Here is a 14,617-nt window from a genome sequence, read left to right as displayed (position 1 = left end):
GCTCAAACTCACAAACCATGAGATCATGACCTGAGTCAAAGTTGGATGCTTAACCAACTGAGCTCACCCTAAAGGGCTATTTTTAAAAGGAAATATTTTGCTACAATTTTACTATGGTCTTCATAGTATCAACTGTGATAACTTTTATAGATGAGTGTGGGGATAAAAACACCATATAATGTTAATTTAACTGATTTTTTAAATGTTGCTTGCTTTACTACCAGTTATTAGTACCAATAAGCAGTTGAAAGATGAAAAGGTACTTTTGATATATATTAATGTGGGTCAACATATTGTCCTGTAAGAATTTGTGACAGAAACTGGGAAGGAGTCGAGTGGGGAGAAATCTGGGAGGCTCTTGTGCTTCAGGAATTAAAGACCACTTTGGCATTTAATTGCAATTATGATAAACAGTATTTAGTTATATTAGAAGTGATACGTTCTTTAAGGACTGTTTGTTTGTTTTTTCTCTTTTTGTGCCTTATTTGCTTTTAGTTTGGTCAGATCTTACTGGTAAAGAATTTAAGTCCACTCTACTACTCCTTGATATCTAACCTACAAATCAACTACACTCTGAATCTGCTTCCTGATTTGGACAATGGGGGGAAATACCTACTCTGCCTTCTCACAAAGTAGTTATGAGTTCCAGATGAGAATATTTTATAAGCAAGCAGCAATGTGGCATATTTGAAAGTATCTGGTCTTTGTATTCACATTGAACCCTGCTACCCACATATCTTATAACCTCACTTGACTTCAGCGTCCTCATGTGTAAGGGGAGAAAGGAATGACCTGTTTGCCAGAGTGTTTGAGACAACTAAAGCCCCAGTCATTGTACAGTACTTCACATATTATCACGCACACTTACACACGTAGGAAATAGTAGCTGCTGTTAGAAATCTAGATCCTTACTCAATACTTGCACATGTTACTTACCTAATCTGATTTAACTGAAACACACACATGTACACACACACAAAACTGAAAACCAAAGAGGTGATTTGCCTAAATTATACAGCTAGCTGGTGAGTGGCTTAGTTATTGACTCAGGCTTTCTGCTATATCACTTAGGCTTATCATTAATAAGTAATAATGTGGGAAAATAACAACAGAAGCACCCTCAACTAGCTACCTCTGAACTGACTCATAGCTTTAACCTAATGCACCCTCTTCCCTCTGTCAATTGTACTTACTGATCCCCAGGGCCAATTAAACACTCTTGGCTAAATAGAATGCCCTACAGTAGGGCACAACTCCGCACAACTCTGTGCTTACCTCTTGAGTTGGATACTCACCAAAAGTTGGTTGTGTTTATTCACACACCCATTTTTAACAGTTATGCTTGTTTTAATAATTATGAAACATTTGTAAACATGTTAATTAATGAGGGTAAAGAAAAAAGTCATTCTTTGAAAATTAAGTTGAATGCTCTGGGAGATCTTAATATAAATGAGTTCTTAACAGATTGGGTATCAAATTTGACGAAGGCTGGAAAACTAAAATGACTGGGTAGGGGTGAGGGAGGGTGTGTGTGTCTGTTGGAGATCATCAAAGTCTAAAGCAGTGCCTGTCAAAGTTCATGGGCCAGCTAACTGGTTTTAGACTATTAGTAATTCTCAAGGAAATGAGCTCATGCTGAAATGTAAATTAGACACATCACTAAGCACACTGTTTTGTTCAGCTGACATTTTTTTCATGGTAACACTTTCTGCTAGAAGGAAGTACATTAATTTCATTATGGCAGAAGCTTTTTATCTCAAGGTGGACGGACCACTGGTCTAATAGATTCTGTATTTGTATTATTTTTGAAGTGCTTTTAAGTTTTCCATTTATAGAAATCATAAATGGAAATCATGGATGTTGGGTCATTGTGGACATGGCTTATACAAGAAAGAGGACACAAACTCAGCAGGGGGCCCACGTAAAATATATGCATTAACCCTATACGAAAAGATTTGTGAATGAATGTACATGTATGTGTTTCAGTTAAAATCTTTAAGGATATGTGAGTATAATTTTTACAGTTACTGACTTTTTCATTTAATGGACCAATTATGAGGTTTCATCTGACAAGGGGCTTTTAGAGAGGTCCAGCTAGATTGAAAATTTTGCTTTGACCTTAGTACCCTATGCCTGCCTCTATGTCTGTATCATGCTGTATGGAACTTTTAAAATTGAATGTCAGTTCTTGTATTTTAAGTGTCTCAAAAGTCATGGCTCTTTCTGTAACCTTAATAGAGTTTCCAGTCTAGGGAAGAAGTTATCTGAGCAAGTAGTTTGGGATAATGTATGATCATTTAGCAAGGAGACATAATTTAGTTTAAAGGTTAAAATTTACCTCACACATTTTTTTTCACCTTGATCTTATATATGTCACAGAGTGCTTTTAGGGTACACAAAGAAGTAAAATTTCTATATTAGATGGCTTTTACCATGAAGCACCTTCAGTTTTCCGTGTATTTCAGAGTTCTCAACTGCTGACCTTTCGGTTCACCGTGTAGTTTACAAAGCTAAATCTCTTGGTTTGTTACAGCTGAATTTAAATCCAATATTCATCTTTAATTTGTTGATCAAAGCAGAAATATTACCCAATTATTTTTAACAACGTGAAAGATTTAACACTGTACCAGAAACCTTATTTTGGATTTCGGATTATAGTCTAACGTTCTTCTTTTCATTACAAAAGAAATTTTGATGCCGTGTGTGTAACTAGTAGAAAGAATGAAAAGATAACAAGTGTTAACAGCCCAGGACCCCTCTATCCACACTCTAAATTTCTAATTTCCTAAATAGATTGATACTGAAGTATAAGCTGGATAAGACTCCAGACCCCTATTTCCAATACTTAATTAAAACCAAATTTATCTGAAGCTACACTCAATCCTCCTGAAGCTGTAGCCTTCTTACTTCCTTTTCTGTGTCGATGTTACCCTACTTCTTCCAGTCACCCAAGTTGGAAAATGCTATCATCTTTGACTGCTTCCTTTCCATTTGCCACAGAGCTTCCATGAGGCCTGTCTCTGTAATATCTTTAATGTCCATCCCCCTTTCAGATCTCCTTGCCTCCAGCCATGGTTAAGCTGTACCTCTTACCTTGAAGAGCTTTCTAACTGGTCTCTCTCCTGATGGTGCCTTCCCTCACAAATCCATTCTTCACTGTTGCCAAATTTTTTTGAAGCATACATCTAAATGGACTCGAGAACCTCATCCCCTCCCACATAAAGGACATATTTATTTCTTGATAATTCAGTAAGTGTTTCATTCAAAACCCTCTTCTGCTAGATTTTCAGATCTTTCCAATCAAGGTCTGGGTCATTAATTTATTCATTTATTCTTTGATTTAAATTTAGTAAAATTTGAATGCCATGCACTGTACAAGTTGTTAGGGATATGGTGGTCCCTGCCCTGAAAGATTTTATTTTCTGTGTTCTTATCTTTAAGTTTTTTCTGCATATAGCACAGAGATGTGTTGAATTTACATAAGTAGGATTTTGTTTTTACATTTATAATAATGACTTTTTATGGAGTTGGAGAAGAGGTACAGAATACCTGACATATTTCTGAAATTAAAGTTTAAATTTCACATCTTTTCTAATATGTGTAAATAATTAACTATTTTCTGCCATCATTTTTAAGTGTTAGTGGAATTATATTAGTTTTCAGATAATTAAGCCAAATTCTGATAAAAGACCTAATTTGACTAAGTTTAAAGTCTATCCTAGAACATCAAACTTTAAAGTGTTCTTTGAAATCATATGTTGTAACTCTTTATAGTTGAGGTAAAACTTGGGAAGGTGAAATGCTGCTGGGCTAGTACAGTGAAATTAATTCCTGAAGTGTTTTATGCGATCTATATTACACACTTAAAACTATAGGAATAGATTTATTACAATTGATTGCTCATAGAGCAAAGCTGTTGTCTTAAAAACTATGTGAAGAGAGGTTTGTATAATAATGATTACCCATATAACTCGGTTACTCAATAGCTGTGATTTTTATTGAGTGAAGCCATGCCTTTAAAAGTCACACTGTTGAAGTGAGCTTGTCTGCAGTCTATCTTAATGGCATTTCAGTATTCCTATTATAATACTGAATAGAGTCATCTTTTGAATTCACAAACTAACATTTGAGCAGATTTGAAGCAGAAATTGCATGTGGATTTTTTAATTACATTTTGAAAAATGTATTCATAATTGAGACTTTTCTACTTTAAGTAGTGTGAGCTGCATCTCCAGTTTAAGGAAAGGCAACTTCTTAAGAGAGAGGTACAGAATAGAATTTGATGATCAGTTTGAAGAAAATGTTGGTCACTCTAAAAAGACATCTATTTAGTCATTAGATTTCAAAGTGATAAAAAATTTCTTATGCCTAAAGAGTGAAATAGAAAAAGGAAACACTTAGGGTAATGTATTACATATTACGGTTTTTTTTCTTAAGTTGAAAAAATACTGAAAAGATTTTGTCACCAGAGATAAATGTTTTTTAATGTATTTTTACGTTTATTTATTTATTTTGAGAGAGAGAGAGAGATGTAGGAGGGGCAGAGGGAGAGGGAGAGAGAGAATCCCAAGCAGGCTTCACACTGTCAGCACAGAGCCCAATGCAGGGCTTGAACTCACGAACCGTTAGATCATGACCTGAGCCAAAATCCAGAGTGGGACACTCAACTGACTGAGCCACCAGGTGCCCCTCTAATATTTTTTAAATTAGATTCTTTATAATTTCAAAAATGTATATATTTGTATTATTGCTCTTGTAATTGTTCGATACATTCAGTCATTAGAGAAGTATTTATAGAGCACCTACTGTCTGCCAGCTACCATACTAAGTTATAAGGTTGTAGTGATTAACCAAAGCTTTACTATAGCTTACTTTGTAGTGAGGATAAAGACAATAAGTAAGGAAATAAACAGCTAGTATGCAAGGCAATGATAGGTGCTATAAAAAAAAAATTAAAGAGTTGGGGTACAGAGAATAGGAAGGGATCTAATTGATATGGAATAGTCCAGGCAGACCATTTTAATAATTTAGCAATGTAATGACTTTTAATACGTATTGATCTTGTAAGAATAATTACTTTAAGAAGTACTCCTCAACCGAGCTGGGTAAGTTTTTGAGCCAAACAGTTATATATTGTTTGGCAAAAGCTGATGAAACAGAAGAAAAGGTGTTATGTAAATATTAAATTTCATGCCACTAAAGCGTTAATTCTTAAGCTAACTACACATTTTTTAGAAAGAAAGTATTTGGCCCAAGAATTGAATTAAAGCTGGGAAATAATTTCCATAAAGCTCTTTCTAACATGGGCACTATAACAAGCTACTGTATCAATAGATAATTTTTGAATGTTTTTTGTTAGAATGAAGATTTTTCTCCAAAGTGCCCATGCTTAGACAAGCTTAACCTTAGGCAAAATTATTAAATAGAGATCTAGCTGTAAGGGATTTTGAGCAAATTCTATCTTTGAAGACTATTTTCCAACTTTGCTTGCCTAAATTCTCTCCATTTGTCAGCATTTCCCTTATTCAACTTGACATTTAAAATTTTTGTAGCCATATTAGTGTTTTTAGCTCTTTATTTAAATATTCTATTTTGTTATAACTTATTTTACCCTCTTTCTGAATTCTGATTTGTTTTTTCTTTGGTTAAATTTGCTAGAAGTAAGAGAAAATACTGGCAAATGTTTTTAGGAGCTGGATCTTTATTCTGTCATTTTATTTCTTAATTCTTCAGTGTCTCCTCTAATCTTTATTATTTCATGACTCCTTTTAGAGGGCTGATTTGATTTTCATCTTGAGTAGATTGCTTAATGCATATCTATCCTTTTAAATAATCGATGCATTTAGAAAGTTATAAATCTTACAACAGAGGAAGTATCCCTCCTCCTATGACTATCTAAGCCATCTGCTGCACTCAGGTGCCATTCTTTTCCTTTTATCAGAGTCTTCACTGTTTTTTGCTCCAGTGATTCTCCTTATAGTCATCAGTCTCTTCTTCCTACTGGATCATTCTCATCATTCCAATATGCTTCATATTTTTAAAAAGCAACAAATAAAGAAGTAAGCAAAGCCATTACTTTGATCCTTCACCTCTTCCAGCTACAATCCCATTATGCAGCCTCACTGTTCAAATTTTCTTTTTTTTTTTTTAAGTTTACTTATTTATTTATTTTGAGAGAGAGAGAACGAGCAGGGGAGGGGCAAAGAGAGAGAATCCCAAGCAAGTTCTGCACTGTCAGCACAGAGCCCTACACAGGGCTCAAACTTAACAAATTGTGAGATCATGACCTGAGCTGAAATCAAGAGTTGGTTGCTTAACCGACTGAGCCAACCAGGTGCCCCACTGTTCAGATTTTCTGAATGAGTTGTCTATACATGGCTTTGGTCCCCACTCCTGGCTTTGGTCCCCACTCCTTTACTGAGACTCCTCCTATCTTATTTGGCAAATTTTTTATGTTGCCAACTCCAGTGGACATATTTCTTTGCATATAATACTTGAGCTCTTATTTGACATTGTGACCATGCCTTTTGCCATGAAATACCTTTATCTTTTGACTTGCCTGACACCAGACCCTGTAGATTTTCTTCTTCTTCGTTGGTTATTCCTTTTCAGTCTCCTTTAGTGGCTTCTCCACTACTAGACTTCTGTTAGAGGTTTTGGAGCTTGGGTCAGAGTTCCAGAAACATTTGTCCAACTATCTGACGTCTCCACTTAGATGTCTCAAAGTACCTCTAACTTAACATAATGAAAAATGAACACCAATTTTTAAAATATAACTAATGAAGAAGTGTGATAAGATGACTAGATACAAGATAAATGTACTCAATACTTTTGTTATAATTGCAATAACCATGTGTAAATGGAACTAGAAATAAAATATTGCATTTACTACAGTGACAAGAAGAAAGAAAAGAACATGATAAAAAGTTTTGTAAGAAAGGCACAGAACCTATAGTCAAAAGATTTCAAAATCTTATTGGTGAGCATGAGCTCTGAACAAACTAAACAGCATATATGCTTAGATGTGAAGCCTTAATATCATAAAATGCCAATCATTTCAAAATTAATACACAAATTTAATGCAATTTCAATTAGAATCTCAATAGGGTTGGGGCTTTTTGTTGAGAAAAGGATTGGGTAGAATTACTTTAAAGTATATAGAGAAGGGTAAATATCTAAAATTAGCTTTAAAAATTATTCTAAAAGGATATATGTGGAGATAGGAACTTGCTTTAATGGATATTAGACATCTTATAGGTAGACTATAATTAAGACACTCTACTATTGGCATAGAAGTAGACAGTAGGGTCACCTGGGTGTCTCAGTCTTAAGCATCCAACTCTTGATTTTGGTGGGATCGAGCCCCACATTGGGCTCTGTGCTGACAGCATGGAGCCTGTCTGGGATTCTCTCCCTCTCTTTCTGCCCTTTCCCTGCGCGCGCTCTCTCTCTCTCTCTCTCTCTCTCTCTCTGTCTCTGTCTCTGTCTCAAAATAAATAAGCATTAAAAAAATAAACAAATAGAACAATTAGCATCCCCAAATTGATCTCTGTATATGTGAGATGCTAATTAATAACAAAAGTAATACCTCAATTCAGTGGAAAACGGTGGTTTACATTAAAATTATATGGATAATAGAAGACTCATATTAGAAATAAAGAGCGCCAATAAATCAAAAAGGTCAAGAGACAAACAAAGGCCCTTTCACAAAAGGATGTCCAAATGCCCAGTAAATACAAAAAGTTACCCAATAACATTAATAACGAGAAATGTAAAGTAAAATCAAATGGGATTTCACTACACACCCATCAGTATGACTAACATTAACGACTGACAATCCCAGTGTTTATGGAGTAACTGGAATCCTCATATGGTTGTAGGAGTGTAAATCAATAATAATCAAAGTTGAACATACGCATACCTTATGATGTAGCAGTTTTGTTTCTGTGTATATATACTCAATAGGAATGCATATACATGTGCACCAGATAACATGGACAGGAGTGTTCATAGCAGGGTTACTTCTAAAAATCTAAAACTAGAAACAACTAAAATGAGCAATAGAATGCATTTTTTTGGTTGTATGTTTATATAGTGAAATACTGTATAGCTATAAAAACCAACTATCAGCTGCCACAGGCAGCAACACAGATGAATTTCAAAACAATGGAGAGAAAAGAATTCTTTTATGTAAAGCTGAATGGAGATGATGGCAAGATCCTTATGCACTACTGCAGTGGCATTTCTCCATTATGAGGGTCTGTACCATGAACTGCAAGATGTTTGCCATTTTCACCCATTTCATGTCTGTAGCACTCTGTGGTCATCAAACAACTACAAATTTCCCCCTGCCCCCACGACTTCCAGAATCCCTTTTTGGGGGTGTAGGAGTGGAGGGTTGGTGCTACCTCTGTTGAGAACCACAAAGCTCGAGTAATTGGAGGAGCCTCTTGGGGCAGTAGTGCCCATGCTAACCTCAAAAGATGAGTAAGATCTTAATGTTTATGTATTTATTTTGAGAGAGAGAACGAGAGCAAGGTAGGGGCAGAGGGAGGGGGAGAGAGAGAGAATCCCAGGCAAGCCCCGTGCTGGCAGCACGGAGCCCGACGTGGGGCTCACTCATGAGCTTTGAGATCATGACCTGAGCCAAAATCAAGAGTCAGTTGCTTAGCCAACTGACCCACCCAGACACCCCAGGATGAGTAATATCTTAAGACCAGAGACCTTGGGACACAAACAGCATATAGAAGAGGGAGCAACATAATGTAGACTCTATCTCAACCAAAGAAGCAATGTGTCCTTGTTGGAAAATGGTTAGAAATAAAGGTGGATAGAGTGGAGTTATGACAGGTGAGCAGACAGAGAAAGTCATTTTACTCTCGAATGCATCCTTCATGCTACTGCCAAATTAATTTTTTAAAACAGTGCCCCGCTCAACGGTCCACTTGTTATTGCCTATGAGCCTTTACACCTTTGCTTTGTGCTCAAGGCGTTTTATCTCATCGTATTCATTCCAATTTATGTCTTTTTGCTCCTTAAAATTAATTAGGTATGTCTGGCTGGCTGGTCCATTGCTGTTTTTCCCCCTTTCTTTGTCAATATGCTCACTTCATGTTTTTATTAATATCTTCCTTCTTTAATAAAATCTATCCCCATTCTGTCTATATGGCTTACTATCCCTAGAGGCTTTCTCCCTAATGAAACTGGCCCATGCCACTCCACACCATCCCGATACCTGCTTTCTGTTTCTTACAGTATTTATGGTTTGTTCTACCATATTGAGCACAAAATTGTAGATAGCTTTTCATGCCTCTCATTCTTGTTTCTCTGAATAATTTTTATTCTTCTCGAGAGCTGTGTGAGGTTAAGATCTATACCTCCCAGTATTGTTGTAAGCCTCCAAAGCAGACTTTTTTTTTTCTGGTCAGTTGATAATAGGCATTGTCTTTCGAGTGAATAGCATTAGATGCTGAGCACCGTGAAAACTCAAATTCTCTATTTGTAGATCACAGTATATTAATATTGCAACATTGTAATGTTTCTTATATTTAAATTATCAAATGCTTTTTGTGTCAGTAACTTGATTGAGTTCTTTTTGAAGGTAGGAACCAAGATGTTATGCAACTGTGTCCCTCACAACGCTTAGTAGGGTGTCTGGCTCACGGTAACTATTCAGTATTTTAAATTTTGATTTATTTATTTGCTTTATCAGCTTGCCTTAACTGTCACCATCTTCAGACTATTTTTCTGTTTTGCTAACAACAGAGGGCACCATTAGGGTACTTGTACAGCCAAGAAGTAATCCTGTCCCAGTCCTGGGTAGCTTTCTTGAACTACACTTTCCTCCTTCTAAGTGGTGTCATAGAAATTTGGAAACTATACTAAATTAAAGCAGCCCAATCCCAACTATAGGGCAATACTGGCTTCAAGTTGTTTATTTGAAGAAAAGAGTAAGTACTGTCATATTTTGATCCTGTGTAGTTTTCAGACTTTTTCTTTCTCCTTTTTCCTATTCTTTGCTCAAATGAAATCCTACCCCAGATCTTACTGTATTAATTAAATACACTCCTTTCCAGAAGGAAGAAGATAGAAACTGAAAGCCACAAACTGGAGCCCCACCTTTTTATTCCTCCCCCTCCCTTCCCCCAAAAAAGCACAGCTTAAAAGTCATTTTTACTCATCTACTTAAACATGCTTTTTAAAAATGATTATTTTGTGATATCTCATTTAGGAATTTAGTATAAAAATAGAAACATTTTAGTTTTACAGTGATTTTTATGTACAAAGGAAAATGCTCTGGAATAAATTCCTTGTTGTAGCAATGAAAGAGTTAATACGCTAAGCAGCAGAGACTGAGATATTGCAACGGGATAGTGCTTTCAGTTTCTGTCACTTGTGGTTTAAGAAAAGAGGGGGGTGTTCTGCATTTGAAAGGACTTTAATGAATGCTGTCAGTGTTTGTGAGAGCTAATGGTCAGTATGGGAAAGGAGAAAGGGGGAAAGTGCTCTAGCTGCTTCAGGATAGGTGGATGAGAGTTTGCTCTGATTGAATGGAATGTTCCACCGTGTTTCATCGTTATTCATTCTCTTTTGTTCTTTATATTCCGCTATAGTCGTATAAAAGTTAATGTAGATATATATGTGAATGTGATTTATTTCCTTTCAATCTGTTTATTGTGCACAGCAGGGCATAGACTTCTCTTGTCTTGGTTGGATGCACAAATCTGTGTGCAGTGCTTTTTGCCCGTTGCCTAGACGATCACTTGGTTTCTCTGAGGATGTCTGGTTCTCGTAAAGAGTTTGATGTGAAGCAGATTTTGAAAATCAGATGGAGGTGGTTTAGCCATCAAGCATCATCTAATTCTACAGTTGACAGCCAGCAGGGAGAATTTTGGAATCGAGGACAGACTGGAGCAAACGGTGGGAGAAAGTTTTTAGATCCATGTAGCCTACAATTGCCTTTGGCTTCAATTGGTTACCGAAGGTCCAGCCAACTGGATTTTCAGAATTCACCTTCTTGGCCAATGGCATCCACCTCTGAAGTCCCTGCATTTGAGTTTACAGCAGAAGATTGTGGCGGTGCACACTGGCTGGATAGACCAGAAGTGGATGATGGCACTAGTGAAGAAGAAAATGAATCTGATTCCAGTTCATGCAGGTTGATTATTTTCTTACTGTTAGAAATGGGGTATGGGGGTATATTCTCTATAGTGTTAATAATTTAGTGTTATTATTTATGTATGAAATCTATATAGCACTGCATGTATACACATAATACCTTGGTATGCATATATGGTACTTTTGCTAGGGTTTATTAACATGTTCTAATACTAATTTCAATTCTGTAAATTATAAAGACAACAAGTAGCATTCATTTTGAAATATCTTGTGTTCCATATATAGATATTGTTCTGCCTGGAAAGTAATATATAGTAGCAATTTTATGCATCATTGCCTTTCAGTTTGCTTCATTCATTTACCTTCTATAGTCATATGAAAACTGTAGGAGACATGACACTTTAGTTTGCAGCACATTAGTGAGTCATGTTTTAATTTTAATGAAAATGAAAGGATTTACAAGGAGATGCACATTGTAGTTGTCAATAATTTTTTTACAGCATTGTAGTTACAATAATATTTTTCTTATGGTTATTTCTCTTTGTCCTGTCTATGTTGTAGCTCTCCAGACTAATACAGAAAATACAGTAACATGTCTCTTTCTAAGATGACAGCTACTAATTCCTGTTACCTTCACTTCACTGAAAATTGTGCTGTTTAGGGAAGTGAAGGGCATTCCTTCAGGAGAGTATAAGGGAACATAGAGGAGCTAGATGTGGTTAATGGGTGAAGGCAGAGCAAGAAGGGGAAGTGAGTTTGAGGAGAGAACATAAAGAATAAATTGGTGATTTCACAATGACTTCATTCATCTTCACCTTTGGAACCTGGCTTTATCTTTGAAATGAATTTTCTCATTAATCAGTTTAAACTACTACACTATATTATGTAATAAGTTATAGCATGAAAACCATCTTTCTGATTCAGCTTCATTCGGGAATATTTCTAAATATTTAAAGGCTATTGTTTGTCTAATTTGATTACTGGATTCTTCTTTTAAAATTTCTTTCAGGTTTTGATAACACTTGTAATTTGTATGGTGATTATTGTCAATTATAGGCATCATAAGAGATGGAGACAAAATGAGTTCATATATTCAAGTATCTATTACTTGGGGATATTTACTGCCTTCTCTTCTAACCTTCAGAACATGGAATTCTGAACTGTGGTGTTGGAATAATAATAAATATAGACCAGTCATCTATAATCATTTGTATACTGGAGAGAGGGGCATATCTTTACATAGGTAACTAGTGTATTTAATTTTTAAACAATGTAATTAGTTTGTGATTTGGCATTATCTTAAGTGAATAGGAGACACAAATAATTTTAATATGGAGAGCAGTTGAGTTAGTGTGGTTTCATGCTTTGTATTTTCTTTGGAGACTTGTTGCCATAAAGAGAATAATAATGTATATAGTAAAAGGTCCATGGTGTATCATTTTTGTGGAAAACCAAAAAATAATCATCTTTCCATTTGAAAATCAATACACTGTATCAAGAATATTTTAACAAAATCAGAAAAGCAAAGCATTTATTTATCACCATAAATTTAAAAAATTTTAACCTGTAACTACTATCTGGAGAGATTATACATATGTGAACATATACAATATATAAAGTTGGAAAGGTTATACACACCTTGGTTGCTGTAATTTACTTTCTTACAACAAAGGTTGTATGCATAACTAATGATTATTAAAATTAAGTTAATGTATTCTTTAGTATCCATATCAAAATATCATCTTAGTGGGATATTCATTATGAAAGAAAAAGGTTGCCTTTTTTTTTTTTTTTTAGTGAGAGATTATGCATAATTCAAGAATATAAAATTGACATTTTTACTTACAGGGGATATAAAAGTAAGAAAATGGTATTTTAAAAAATCTAAATGTAGTTGCTTTAAAAATGCTAATCAAGAAGATTGAGAAAGTAAGTAATAAGATGGGAGTAAATAATTTAGATTTGCAGTGACGAAACTAATCCTAACATTACAATTTCAAAAATAAAATGTACTTTTAAAAAGTCTCTGATTTTTAGATATAAGAAGGGAAATAAATGTGTCAAAGCATCTTAATATTCCCAAAGGTTCTGAAATCTCTGTCCTAACATATTACTGCAAAAAGGGAAAAAAATCCCACCATTCTGGATTTAGAATTGACATTTGTGTGTCGCTATTACTCCCCTGTTTTATACTAGATTAAATATATCTGATTCTCACATCTTCCTTCAGTCCTTTAGCTCTGAGTCTTTGATCTTTGTCATAAGGATATATGTATTTGCCCCCAGCTTTGTGATTAAGTGAGCAGTCTCTGGGTGGTTGCCCTTCTACTGTAAACAAATCAAAAGCTGTCACTGTTAATGTCAAAAGAAGCTATGCTGACATTCATCACATTTTTGTATATAACTGGGAATAATTCTTTTTTTACATAATATTTACAAAAAAACATAGTAAACATTTTATTTGAGTATATTATAGATTGGTATTTTAAAATGTCAAAGACATAACAGGGAGATACTTAGGGGTAAGGAGAGAATTTCTTTTTTAAGCATTCGTGTTACTTACATAGGTAAATCTGAGAACTTAGATTGAAATTTTGAGTTATTAGAAAGAAAGGGAAAACAGCTGAGTGGTTTTACCTGCACAAAAATGCCAGCACTTACAGTGGGTCTGCGCAATTCAAGGTAGTAGTTAAAAGCATCGTAGGTTCCCTGTGTTTGATTAGTTGTATTCTAACAAGAAGAAATGTCTGTCTCAGCCCTTAGACTTCCGCTCATTTCTCCTGCCACACATCTAAGTGATTTAAAAGTTTTTATCTTTTGACTTTGATCTTGGGTCTGTAACCTAGCCAGCATTTTCTCCGTGGGAATCATCTAAGTCATTACATTGACATTAAAATACAACACTTATTTTTTATTCCGTGAAGAATTTTAGATCCTAAGTGAGAGTTGCCACCTTTTATGTGAGTACTAGGTTCCTAAGCCCTTAATGCAGGATGAATTCTTACCAGGGCCAGCAAAGTTTACATTTTGACCTACCTTGTGACCATAGATTAATACTAACACAGTTTATACTTCACTTGATTTGCCAGCTTTGAAATTATGTCATTTTTGACATATTGGGGGAAATTTCATTATTTCCAGCTTTGTTCATAAAGTTAGACCTTAATATTTTACATGTCAGATCTCGATATCATACTTTAGGCAATATGCATAATTATTAGTGTACTTTACAAACATTCAAAACTAATAAGAGCTAATACTGACTGGCTGCTTAGTATGCACTGTTTTATGCATTTTAGTATTAAGTCATTTGGTCTTCACAACAAATTTCTGAGATAGCCACTGTTACCATTCTAATTTTATAGATGAAACCAATGAAGAACAGAAAGCCTAGATAACTTCCTCCAAGTTTGTAAGTGAAATAAAACTGCATTTAAAAAAAAATGAACTTTGTGTTTTTACAACTGTTTTAGATTTACAGGAAAGTTACAAAATAATG

The 14,617-nt window shown here is 35.0% G+C and overlaps 1 protein-coding gene across 10 annotated transcripts in view; it reads left to right on the top strand.

Moving 5' to 3' along the window:
- The window catches only part of KLHL5 (kelch like family member 5), a 97,908-nt gene that overhangs the window by 12,293 nt on the left and 70,998 nt on the right, over nt 1–14,617 (top strand). For 2 of the 10 annotated variants that reach the window (XM_043553300.1, XM_043553310.1), the window contains exons 2-3: nt 10,685–11,158; nt 12,263–12,361. The exons of 5 other annotated variants lie outside the window; for them this stretch is intronic. In XM_043553300.1, coding sequence (XP_043409235.1) covers nt 10,779–11,158; nt 12,263–12,361 — 479 coding nt within the window. In that variant the 5' untranslated portion in view covers nt 10,685–10,778. The remainder of the gene's footprint in view (nt 1–10,684; nt 11,159–12,262; nt 12,362–14,617) is intronic. 3 more of the 10 variants (XM_043553304.1, XM_043553316.1, XM_043553314.1) reach the window with 3 other exon arrangements.

This window comes from Prionailurus bengalensis, chromosome B1 (genome assembly GCF_016509475.1).
Source record: "Prionailurus bengalensis isolate Pbe53 chromosome B1, Fcat_Pben_1.1_paternal_pri, whole genome shotgun sequence".
NCBI classification, from domain to species: Eukaryota; Metazoa; Chordata; class Mammalia; order Carnivora; family Felidae; genus Prionailurus; species Prionailurus bengalensis.
The sequence above is the reverse complement of the archived record's forward strand: the minus strand, read 5'-3'. Positions and strand labels throughout refer to the sequence as shown.